The sequence below is a fragment of the Lactuca serriola genome, chromosome 5, assembly GCF_051521515.1.
Source record: "Lactuca serriola cultivar US96UC23 chromosome 5, Lser_US96UC23_V15, whole genome shotgun sequence".
Taxonomy (NCBI): domain Eukaryota; kingdom Viridiplantae; phylum Streptophyta; class Magnoliopsida; order Asterales; family Asteraceae; genus Lactuca; species Lactuca serriola.
The window spans coordinates 323,187,056-323,200,350 of record NC_136412.1 but is presented as its reverse complement, the minus strand read 5'-3'; the positions used below and the strand labels follow the sequence as shown (position 1 = coordinate 323,200,350).

At 31.1% G+C, this 13,295-nt stretch overlaps 1 protein-coding gene across 2 annotated transcripts; it reads left to right on the top strand.

Annotated features, from left to right (window-relative positions):
• The first annotated feature begins 9,326 nt into the window (after window positions 1-9,326).
• On the top strand, window positions 9,327-13,279 carry LOC145055106 (uncharacterized). Of its 2 annotated transcripts, XM_079003395.1 has the most exons (9): window positions 9,381-9,574; window positions 10,171-10,279; window positions 10,463-11,236; window positions 11,327-11,597; window positions 11,670-11,864; window positions 11,951-12,124; window positions 12,220-12,384; window positions 12,592-12,705; window positions 12,839-13,279. In XM_079003395.1, exons 3-9 carry the CDS (start codon window positions 10,485-10,487, stop codon window positions 13,178-13,180), a joined length of 2,013 nt encoding a protein of 670 aa, XP_078859521.1. In that variant the 5' UTR covers window positions 9,381-9,574; window positions 10,171-10,279; window positions 10,463-10,484; the 3' UTR covers window positions 13,181-13,279. The 2 variants fall into 2 exon arrangements, with proteins under 2 accessions (XP_078859522.1, XP_078859521.1); XM_079003396.1 differs by lacking the exon at window positions 10,171-10,279 and having other exon boundaries at window positions 9,327-9,574.
• Window positions 13,280-13,295: the final 16 nt, after the last annotated feature.

Here is a 13,295-nt window from a genome sequence, read left to right as displayed (position 1 = left end):
CTACGATTGCAGATCAGGATCTGAAGTCATACGCAGAATAGTTATTAGACTTATCCAAGTGGGAGACTGTTGGATTAGTGTCTAAGTCCATAACTATTTTGGTATGTACTTGACCCGATGGTGCATGGTCCTTTTAGGTTGTCTTCACCAAAGCAACTTGATAGGATGAATTATGGAGAGAAAGGATTAAATATGATTTATTAATATATTATGGGAATAATATATTAAAGGAGAAATCATATTGTTTAATTAATATTAGTCAATAATTAATTGGTAATTAGTTTTGTGACTAAAAGAGATTAATTAAACTTAAGGGACTGAAGTTGTAATTATAAGATAATTGCAATTTGGGCCATGGATTGCCTTGAATCAAGGGGTGGACGAATTCTATGGGGAAACCCATAAGGAAATCGTCCATGGGCTTGATTAAAGGAGTCTATGGGGTTGCTTAGGGCTTAAGCAACCAAATTAGGGTTTCCTTGTTAGATAACCCTAATAGCCTCACTATATATAGAACCCTTAAGGCTCAAAAACGTGGGGAACTTCTTTTCTAGGGTTAGAACACGTTTTGGGCAGCCTTCATCCTCTCTCCTCTTCATCCTCTTGCTTATGGTGTTTGTGAACCATTAGAGGAGTGACACTTGTGACTCTAAGCCTTCCAAAGTCAATTCAAGGAGGAATTGGGATTGTTATTGCTACATAACAATCAAGGTAATATCATAAACCTAATTATATGTTAATATTGATTCCCATATGCTAGAATTAGGGTTTATAGTCTTGGATTCAAAGCATGTACAAGAGAGAAACCTAGATCCAAGCATTAGGGTTTGTATGAGCACATAGGATGTCTTATGACCAAATCCCATCACTTTTTTTGTCGGTGAAGCTTCACAGATGGTAAAGTGGAAGAGCAAAATTTGGACATCTCTCTCTCTCTCATATTTTTGCCAAGAACACCATGCCCTAACCTCATGTAAAAATGTTTTAAAAAATGCAAAAAAATATCAACATCAATGAGTTGGAAGTTTGGTGCTGATAGCATCACACCGTCCATCTTTACATTATTAGAGTGTGTGAGACATGCAACTTTTTGAATCTTTTAGTTTTTTGGTTTTAAGAAACAAAATTAGAAAAGAATGAAAAGTTTTGTTCGACAATAAGAGTTTTTAACAAAAAAAAAATTATAGTTTGCAAAATACATAATTACTTTTTTTTAAAATCAATGTCATTTTTTAGATAAGCCTTCTTTATATAATTTTTATGTTTTAAAAGTTTATAGTTATTTTTACAGAACAAACATATACAAATAAAAGTTTTAGGTACAAATAAGAAGTTACCTAATTTTGTGAAACACACCCACAATAAAAATATTTATGACAATAATGTGTATGTGATTTATTTGATTTAATTTTTAATAATCCTTACTTAAATTAGCTTGCTAATGATTGGCAACCTCCATCATGGACTATTGGCATTTGGTCATGGTTCGATTTAAAAACCCGATTAGTCAATGCTATGTTTGGTGTATATATATCGTAATAATCAGTATAAATGAAGCAAATGAAATTATTTTATTTTATTTTTTATGAGAAAGTTTAGGATATTTTTAATAGAATTTAATGGAAGTGTTGAAGAGTAGGGCAATGGTGTCGGCGTGTCGCAATCAAAAGAGGAAGAGAAGTCGTCGTCGGTGGGAGGTTCCCAATGGCGGAGCAAAGCTACACAAAACGATTTCCTTTTGTGAGTTGTATATCTATTAATTATTTCCTTTGAGATTTTGCTTTAAAATATATTTTGGGTAAATTTATATGTACTCCTCGTTGTTAATTGTCGCACTTTTTTTATATCTTTAGTCTATTTTATGATTAGATATCTTTTTTGTTTTATTAATATTATTTATTTATTTGATATATTTTATTATAATAATAATAATAATAATAATAATAATAAAGCAAAATATATTTTTATTAATCATCGGATATACTAATAGTTTAAATATTAAAATTGCATGATATATTATACGTATTATGCGGAACATAAACACCCAGTCGAACATTATATAATGTTTCTCGTTCAATAAAACGTTTTGATTTGCATGTACGTAGTATATAAGGTTTTCTCTATAATTTTCTCTGTAGTTTTCGCATATAATTCTGTTTCCTTTATTGAATGACTAGGTGTGAGACCTATGAAAAAATTAAATATAAAATTTTAACGATTTGAAAATTTTGAATTTATAACAAAAATGAGAAAATTTTTGAATTATTAAAATTAATGAGGTTTTAATATATTGAATACATTATATATATAAACTCTTTCTAATAAATACCTTACATATATATTACCTTACATATTAAATGTGAAATTTTAATTTAATAAAATGACAAATGGAAAATAAATTTGTGTCCAAATGAAGGAGAAGAGAACATGTGACAAAAAAACCTTGATTTATTATAGTAGATTCTCACTCACATTTGATTAAATGGTGATACAATTATTAAGAAAATACTATACTTACTTACTAACTAATTTTACATAAATGGTCCCTAAAGTTTAGAAAGCCTGTTAAATATTAACTAATTTTCATTATTATGGAAAATAAGAATTAACATTAATAATAATTTGATCGACTGACAAATATTCGAAGGTCTGTCAATTTTTCGAACGTCTGTATAAATCTGAACAACTCTTAATACAACAAAAAAAAGTATTATAGGGAAATAATAATAATAATAATAATAATAATAATAATAATAATAATAATAAATTATAAAGAAAAAACAACAAAAACACAAAAAAAAAATACAATTTTTTTTTGATGTGATTGGTATCATGGAGTAATTAATGGTTAATTAGGAGTTTTTTCGATTAATAATGGTATGTATGTATATCAACACCATATATTTTTCATTTTGTTTAGAAGGTTCTACAAATAAAGTATTTGATTAGATGTTACTATATGTATCCTTCTTAGAGTGTCAATCCAACAAATAAAGAGGTACAAAAGTATCATATAACTCACTTCTCTATCGACTAAAATGAAGAACATGGTAAACACTGTCAAGCTAGAGAGACACGAATCAAGGCTTAACTAAGATCTAGAGAAACATAAGCCAGGTTTGGAGCTTTATACCTCAAAATGGTGCACAATAAAGAGGAGATGTTGGATCCGAAGTCTTTAGAGCAAAGCTTACTCCTTAAAGGTCCTTCTTCACGACCAAGGAAGCACACAATCACTCCAAAAAGCTCAAAATGCTCAAAATAATCTAGGGTTTGCAAGGAGGGTCGATCTTGGGATGGAGTCTGATAAAAGGAAAGGTCTTGGGGCCATAATGGTGTTTAAATAGTGCACAAACCCTAATTCTTAGGGTTTTGGTATGAACCAGGTACACTCGGCGTATAGGAGTACGTGCAGCGTACTGGCACGGGACATAGTACGCTCATCGTACCAAGGCGTACGCCCCGCGTACTCAAGCAACACCAAAAGTCGCCGATTTTGACATCGGGGACCCTTCTTGCAACAAATCAAAACTCAGGGGTCCAAAAGCAAACCTGATAAAAGTAGATGTTACAATAGTCCCTCGATAGGTCCAGTACCGGAACCACAATCAGAACCAGAACCTATAGCGGCACCGATATGTCTCAATAAGTCTGGTCAACGGTCCGCGATCAACATAATGCTCTTAAATCGGTCTGGTCCAAATGTTCACCCCTAGGTGTTGTAACCTAGTTGCAACGTTCGTGTCTTCTTGTATATGGTTGTTTTCTTTTCTTTTTATGCCTTTATCTAGACCCTTATTAGTTCAGTTTTGTTTCTAATATAGTTTATGGCCGTTCAAAAAAGAGACAAGTATCAATACGTATCATTCATTATTTGAATGTTAATGACTATGTATATCCTAAAAAAAAGTTTTTCCAAAAAGAGGAGAATTGGAAACAGATGATGATGGAATGGTTTTGAACAGAAAGACTAAACATTATAAAGAACAAAAAACAATAAAATAATCTTTGTTCTTGATCAATAACTGTCATATTCTTACAAACTCTCTAAAAATGCCAAAATATGATTATATGAACAATGTTGGGACTTTGTTTAATATTATGTTCATGGTCCAGAGTTAACAAACTAACAACTAAAATTAATTGATAATAATAACCAACAAAATATTAACTAATAATATTCAACGGATATAACATAAACAAGCAACCAAAATAAAATTACTAACCATATAAAGACAATTATACACAAAATATCGCATACCAAAGTAAGTTGTTTAAAATCTCTAAAGTTTGTTCTATATAGACACTCGTGAAGGATATTTCCATTCACAGATTGTTGTTTTACATCATTATACATACTCATACTCTTACTTTTTATTTATTTATTTATTTAGTGATATTGAGAAAACAAACAAACAACTTTAAAGGACCTCAAAAGTGGAAAGAAGAACATAATGAGGAATTTGAAGAGTTCAAGCAATCCTTATGTTGCATAAGAAGGATATGCAACTTACAAAGATTAATGTCTTTGTAGTCAAAATATGGTACAACATCTATGAATTATAAGATGCTCCTAACTATGATTATATATATTCTTCAACGACCACGATCTTCCTTATTTTTATGAGATCTTCTATAAAAATATCACAACACTCAACTAATAAATTTTTCGGAATACTAAGTGTTTATGATAGGATGCTAGAGGCCCAACTTGGGTATATTGATGCAATATAAATATTAAAAATAAGATACAATTTTTAGTCGGGGTGGAGAGGTTTGTGTTTTCGCTTCCCACGGTAGTGGCTTTTAAGTTTTATCACATGTTCAACTGGTTTGTTGGGTTGTTGATGTAATGTAATGTAATAATTCGTTTTCTAATATATATATATATATATATATATATATATATATATATATATATATATATATATATATATATATATATATATATATATATATATATATATTATGATTATTTAGTATATTATAAAAATTTAATGTTTTTTAATATATATTAGAAACAACAATATATAACATCAAAATTAGCATTAGAATTGATTACAATACCTCATAAATGATTACACTAAAAAAACAATTTTCATCTTATTATTTCAACATACATATTTGTCACCAACAAAAAAAAAATTGTTGGGCAAGAATATAAACCGAATTGCACCTTAGCAATTGATGTTAATTTGTAGATGAAAGAGGATTGAGGAGTGTTATTTTTCGATATATATATTTCATAATGATAATTGAATTGCACCTTCATATCAGCATATTTACACCTTTGACATTATAGCATTTCAAACTTTGTAACTTCGTAAGGCTGCAGGGAGTGGCTGCGGTTTATGCTACCTCAGCCGTGAACACCGCCCCCTGACTGCGGTCTCCTACGGTTTTGGCCGCACTACGGCCCTTTATAGCCGTGCAATGTGATTGGTCGGGAGGAATCAGGTCAAAATACTACTGTTTTTTTCCCCTTTCTTTCCTATAAAATTATAAATACACTTCATTTTTTTTTTCAAACAAAAAACACTCTTCTCTCTATTTTATTTAAAAAAAAACTCACCAATCTCAAAAATGTGTTTTTTTTTTTTTTTTTTGAAATGCATTGTAATGTTTTTTGAATTTTCAATGTAAAGGGTTTTTTAATTTTCAAGTAATGAAAAAATATGTTGTTTTATTAAAAAAAAATTATTAAATTAAAATAGTTAAAAAAACAAAAATAAAAGAAATAAAAGTGTGACACGACTCCTTTGATGTGGCAAGAAACCACACTTGTGTGGTAAAAACTGACGTGGCGCACATGTGGCGGTGAAGGGAATATGCGGTTTCGATGGCACCACTCCCTCTAGCCTAAGCAACATATTAAAAGATTTTAAAGATTTTGGTATTATAGTAATACTTTGTCACTGACGTCAAATATTCTTTTTCTACTATAAAAGGCAAATCATAAATAGTTTATTTATTGAATCAAATGCACAGAAGCGACCATTCTTTAAAAAAGATATATGCACATAACTCAGAAGCGACCAATATTTGTAACTGTAAGAATCAAGAAACGCGTAGCGTGACCGGGAGTTGCCGGTAATTTATCTTCCACCGACACAGTTATACCGGTAACTCCCCTACTTTCCCAACACCCCGTTTGTTCATTACTCCGTTATTTTATTTTATTTTGCATTTAGCTTCAAATTCCTCCAATTTTTTTCTTCTCTTTTAAGTATATTGCTTTCAAGTTCCAAAGTAGCACATCCAAAATATTTTTTTTTTATTATTATCTTAAAGGGATAATGCAATAAAAAGCCTTAAGTTTGTCAGAAAATATCGGTTTTATCATTCAACATATTTTTGGTTCGTTTATGTCGCAAACTTGTCATTTTTTTGTTGGTTTTCCCCTTTTTTTACCTATAATAGCAGGTTTTCAGGTTACCATAAATTATTTTTTGGGAAAAAACCCTTAAGTTTACAAATATTTGCAAAAAAACCCTTAAGATTATAAAAATATAAAATATAAATATATATTCAAAATTTGATAAAACTAAATGGTTTTTAAAAATTTAATTGTCAAAAGTTTATATCAAACTAATATAAGTTTTATTGTACTTATATTATGAAATCAAAAATGAAAATAGTTTTAGCTTTACGTACATTAAATTTTATATTGGTTCGATATAAACATTTTATATTTAAATTTTAAAAAAGTAACCTAGTTTTATCAAAATTTGAATATATTCCTTAATTTTAAACTTAAACTTTTCAAAGTAAAATTAAAAAACTTATGTTAGCTAATAATTAACTATGATAAAATAGTTAAACTTATGAATAATATGATAATTAAATTCAATTAACTTTTTTAAAGGAAAATAAAAATATTTTTATGTTTAAAAGGTTTGCATTGCAGAAATAATAATGTATCATATTTTTTGGATTCATTGTATATATCCATGGCTCGTAAAGCAATTTTAGAGGTAACCATAGTCAGTATATGGTGGCATTATTTCCATGCAATTATTTTTTTTAAAGGATAATGAAAATATTTTATATGTTTAAAAGTTCTGTATTTCATAAATAAAAATATTAACATATTATTTTTTATAAAAATAAGTATAGTTGTATAAGTTATTATTTCTAAAACACAAACATAAACGTTTTAAACATATAAAATATAAATATATCTATCTAATTTATTATATAAATATATTTTGTTTTTATGAAAATATGATTATTATTTCTTAAATATAAACATTTTAAACATATAAAATATTTTTATTTTCCTTTTAAAAAACTTAATTAAATTTAATTAATGTCAGATTATTCATATTTTTAACTATTTTAGCATAGTTAATTATTAGCTATCATATATTTTTTTAATTTTGCTTTGAAAAATTTAAGTATTAATTAAGGAATATATTCAAATTTTGATAAAAGTAGTTAACTTTTTTAAAATTTAAATATAAAATGTTTATATTTAACCAATATAAAATTTAATATACGTAAAGCTAGAAATATTTTCAGTTTTGGTTTCATAATATAAGTACAATAAAACTTATATTAGTTTGATATAAATTTTGACAATTAAATTTTTAAAAACCATTAAATTTTATCAAATTTTGAATATATATATATATATATATATATATATATATATATATATATATATATATTAGTTTGATATATTTTTTTATACTTTTATAATCTTAAGGGTTTTTTTTGCAAAATATTTGTAAACTTAAGGGTTTTTTCGCAAAAGATAATTTATGGTAACCTGGAGACTTGCTATTACAGGTAAAAAGGGCAAAACCGACAAAAAAATGACAAGTTTGCGACATAAACGAACCAAAAATCTGTCGAAGGGTAAAACCGATATTTTCTGCCAAACTTAAGGTTTTTTATGACATTATCTTTGTCTTAAAACAATTTAACTTTATTAATCATAAACTTTAAAATTAAATAATCAGAGTAAATTTAGGATTCATTTTTTTTTTTGTATTTTATTCCCAAAAGACATATTAGATTTTTTGTCATCAATAATATATTTTGATAATTTGTAGTCCATAATAACTATTCCATATATTGAGCTTGCAAAAATTTGGTGGGACTCTACGAGAAATAAGTATAAAAACCGTTACTTTTTCATTTTATAAAAAAAAAGGTCGGAATGTTCTCTCAACTTTTCTTGATTTCAATATTTGTTCATAATTCATATTTTTGTAACCAAACTTAGATATAGGTTCAAATTTCATATCCTAACTTGTAACCAAATCAACCCTACCACCATCAACCTCACCACCATCACCACCATATCACCCCACCATCACTACCACCCTAATAACAAAGTACATAAACAAAATCCCTGTCTTGATTCTTGTGTTTGAATTTCACACAAACTCTTTTCTAATCAAGAGTTATTGAAAAACTCTATGCTAAATCACCCACCCACGAAGAAGAAGAAGAAGCCTTGTTCATTGTAATGGTTGTTGAAGTTCTTGATAAATATTAACCCTAGATCGCAAACTTAAGAAGAATACAAAGAGAAGTAAATATTACGGTTGTCGGGTGGTAGAAGAATCAATGAGAGAAGAAGAAGTGTGAGAAAGATTTGGTGGAGAGTAGATGACGAAAGGTGGTGACGCCATGGTGTTACAGGGTGCATTGGAAATCAGTATAGAGATAATGGGTGACAGGAGCGGAACTAGCTAGTAGCCAGACCCAGAGGTTAGTAACCTGTGTTACCCCTTAAAATCTTTCGAGAAGTGTAAAAAAAATGTTACAAAAGTACTACTGCTACATTGCCGAGGTGCTACTCCTTATCGTCGAAGAAGATGAAGAATCAAGCATTCGCTTCTTTGACGACATACGTTAATGATCGATCGAGATAACATCAATAACTAAAGGAATCATTAGGTGGTGGTATGGTGGAGGTGATGGGCAGAGCAGGAAGCAGCGGTCATTTTATATGCATTTAACGGAGAAGAAGTGACATAGTTAGTCGTAGGGAGTAAAGTGCAACTATTGGAAACCACATGGATGATCAATACAAAAAATTCAAAATTTGTACTAAAAATGAAGATGGTTATAAATAACAGGACCAAAACTGTAATTTGCTAAAATCATTATTACGACCAGTTTGGATGGTGATCGCCCGTACTATTTATTTGGTTTTGCATTTCTCATCTTTCACTATCACTTTATTCAGCAACAGCACTGTACTTCTAGAGAGAGAAACCATCGAGGACTGCTATGTGCGAGAGAGAATAAGACTATACATACATACACCTGTATATATAGATTAGAGAGAGAGAGAGAGAGAGAGAGAGAGAATAAGACTATACATACATACGCCTGTATATATAGATTAGAGAGAGAGAGAGAGAGGAAATTTAAGGACTATATCTAAAAGTTTTTGGAGTCCAAGGAGCTGTGCTGCCAATCCCGAAGAATCTGTATTTCTTCAATGGCGGACCACAAGGCCAGCTTTATATTCATCATTTGATGCTTCTTCTGTCATCGTCCTCAAAAGCTTGAAGCTCAACAAAAAAGGGAAATTCAGAGAACAAAAAAGTTTTTGGTTAGTTAAACGCTCATTGCACTTGCTACTAAAATCTATAAATGGATACACATCATTTTGTCGCGTCTGTCGTCGTCTTCTTCCACGTTTTATGTTCCGAAATTTGACAACAAAGTGTTATGAATTCTCTATTTCAGGATTAGATCTTCTCTTCCATTTTTCGGATTCTCTTTTTCGGCATATAGTTCTTTATTGAACGCATACAGCCATTAGCACTGTATTGCTACTATTTCTTCATATTGTCCTGTTGCGGATATGATTTTTTGTCCATTAACAAAGTTGCTCTCATTCTCCATTTGAAATTTCGCTTGAGATATGCTTCAGTAGATTTTATATACTCCTTCCTAGTCGATTCGATTTACCAATTCCGCCGAAAGTGTTGATAGATACTGGTGTTCGATCTAACTTTTTGCTTTTGTTAAATTTTCACTTTAATGACCTATTGGTTTCGTGTTAATGAAACCGACTTTTTTAAAACAAGATCATACATTTCGCTCTCTTGTGAGCCAATGTCTAGTTAGAATTCCGCCATTGCTCTGTTTCCGCTTATGTCTTCTTCAGATCTGTTGTAAACTTGTAATTTGAACCTTTTGCAGTTCAAAGATTTACACTCTTTCAAATCTATAGATTTGAACAAAGATAAGTTTGCGTCTGTTCGTTGTTGATCTTCACTTCCTCAGCACCAACAACCAAGGGTTATAAAAGGTATTTCACATATGAGCTCGGATTATTATAGTAATTTGATGAGAGGACTGTGTGGTTGGTAATGCCTTACTGGATGGATGAATTAATTGCATCACATGTTCCCTGTTCATACTTATAATAGTAATATTTAGTAGATTAATGGATTTGGGTTTCAGTAACTGGAGATTTCTTTTCTATTTGCAGTTGAATAAAGAACATACCAAGTATGAAGCAGACAGACAAAAAATCAACAACAAATAATCAACCAAAACGTTCTGTAAGATCACAAATCAGAGAGAATAAGTCAAACCAACCACCAAGAACAAAGAACACAGATGCCAAACCTTTGCCTGTAAAACAACCAGACACAAACATGGAGTCTGAAGAAGCATCTCAAAATCCCAAACAAAACATCATAAACTTAGAGAAAGAACGAGATGAATCAGACTCTGAAACAGTGACTGATTCTGTATCCACCACAAGTGGAGATGAAAAACTAGAAACCATTCCAGTAGTCTCACAAAAGCCTCCTGAAAACAAAATAATATCATCAACTAAAAGAGCACCTTCTTCAAATGGCATAAAAGATACAAAAGGGGGTGTGAAAGTTCATCCAAAGCTATCATCTGCACCTTCATCAGTGTCATCCGAAGGAATTGATGATCAAACTTGCGAAGAGCCAAAGGAAGTGAATGAAACGAAAGAGAATTTGGATGAAAAGATTGAAGAAATGGAAATGAGAATTGAGAAACTTGAAGAGGAGTTGAGAGAAGTTGCTGCTCTTGAAATTTCTTTATATTCTGTAGTACCAGAGCATGGTAGCTCAGCCCATAAAGTCCACACACCTGCACGACGACTTTCCAGGCTTTATATTCATGCAGCCAAACACTACTCTCAAGGAAAACGCTCCACCATTGCTAAGAACACTGCTTCTGGGCTTGTTTTGATAGCAAAATCTTGTGGCAATGATGTTCCAAGGTAATTAATTAAATTGATTTCAATCTTTCAATCAGATTTCCGATTATCTTCTCCTTTATCTTTTCTTACAATTTAGTAACTATACTACAGGTTGACTTTCTGGTGGTCAAACGCTGTTGTGTTGAGGGAAATAATAACACAAGCTTTTGGCAGTTCATGTCAATCAAGTTATAAAAAGGAAGGTTCTAGTTCTACCCCTTCCCCACTAGCATGGAAGGCTAATTCTGGAAGTAAAGAAATTAATAAACCTGATTTTATGGATTTCATTGATGATTGGGAAGAAACAAGAAGTTTCACATCTGCACTTGAGAAAGTTGAGTCATGGATCTTTTCAAGAATTGTTGAGTCTATTTGGTGGCAGGTTGGTATTAATTATTAAATCTGAATTTATATATCAACACTATTGTAATATTTATTGTTTTGATATGTGCAGACATTGACTCCTAATATGCAATCTCTAGCAGCTGATACAAATAGGAATAAATGTAATGGGAATTTGGGAAACCAACAACAGGGAAACTTTTCCATTAATTTATGGAGGATTGCTTTCCATGATGCTTTCAAGAGACTTTGTCCTGTTCGTGCAGGTGGCCATGAATGCGGTTGTCTGCCTGTTTTGGCAAGAATGGTATTATTGTGTTATCTTGATTTGGTATCATTCTGCTCTTCAAATTATATAGTAATAATCTTCCACTTTTTTTGTTTTGTGGTTAGGTAATGGAACAATGTGTTGCTAGACTTGATGTAGCCATGTTTAATGCTATTCTTCGTGAATCAATCCATGAAATCCCAACTGATCCTGTGTCAGATCCTATTGTTGAACCAAGGGTTTTGCCTATTCCAGCTGGGGATTTGAATTTTGGTTCTGGGGCACAACTCAAGAACGCCGTATGCAAACAAACAAAATAAAAAACTGATTCTTTTTTATTTTTTTTATTGAGAATTGAGATAATGATATTTTGGTATGTTTTTTCTTTATTTAGGTTGGGAATTGGTCTAGAAGGCTTTCTGATTGGTTTGGGATGGACACTGAGGATGAGCATGGTGAAGATGATGGTGAACTCAAATGTTTTCATCTGTTGAATGCATTAAGTGATCTTTTAATGCTACCTAAAGACATGCTTATGGACAGATCAGTTAGAACCGAGGTTCACTTTACAAATTCTATCTCTCTGTTATCAAGGCCCTTTTGTTGTTATGCATACTACGTTTGACATGCATTAGACTGAGTCTCCTTGACATGCATTAGACTGAGTTGGAGACTAATGTCAATGGACAAAATTTTGCAACTTCTTATCATTGTCATAAAAAATAACCTCTTATCTCATTTGATCCATCTCTTCCATAACTACTAGGTATGCCCATCAATTAGTCTTCCATTGCTTAAACGGATTCTCTGCAACTTCACTCCAGACGAATTCTGCCCAGATTCAGTTCCTGGTGCTGTTTTGGAAGCAGTAAATGCTGAGGTACAACTTGTATTCATTTTCAAAACCCAAAAACACAACTTTAAGATCTCATTTTTACACATGACATAACATGTTGTGTTGTATTTAACATGCATTGAAGGTGTTTTTGTGTGTGTGTGTGTTTGTGGTGTAGTCCATTATAGAGCGTAGATTATCAGGAGACGATTCAAGCAGCTTCCCATACGCAGCGGCTCCGGTCAAATACAAACCACCTTCCACCACCGCTATCTCTCAAAAGGTGTCAGAAGCCGGTGGAAAATCTCAACTGAGTAGAAACGCATCCGTTGTTCAAAGAAAAGGTTATACAAGTGATGAGGAACTACAAGAACTCGATTCACCACTCAGTTCAATTATCGATAAACTACCTTCATCACAAACTGTTACAAGCAATGGAAACGGTCAACATACAAACCAAACATCTCGTGTTGCAGTCAACTCACGTTATGAACTTCTTCGAGAAGTCTGGTTATCATAACCACTTCCAAAAAATGAGAGCCGTTTTAATCTTTTTCTTTTGTATCTTGATCATATAATATAATGTATACCATATAATAAATAACGTTTTTCCACTCAATGTAATATTTGGAGGG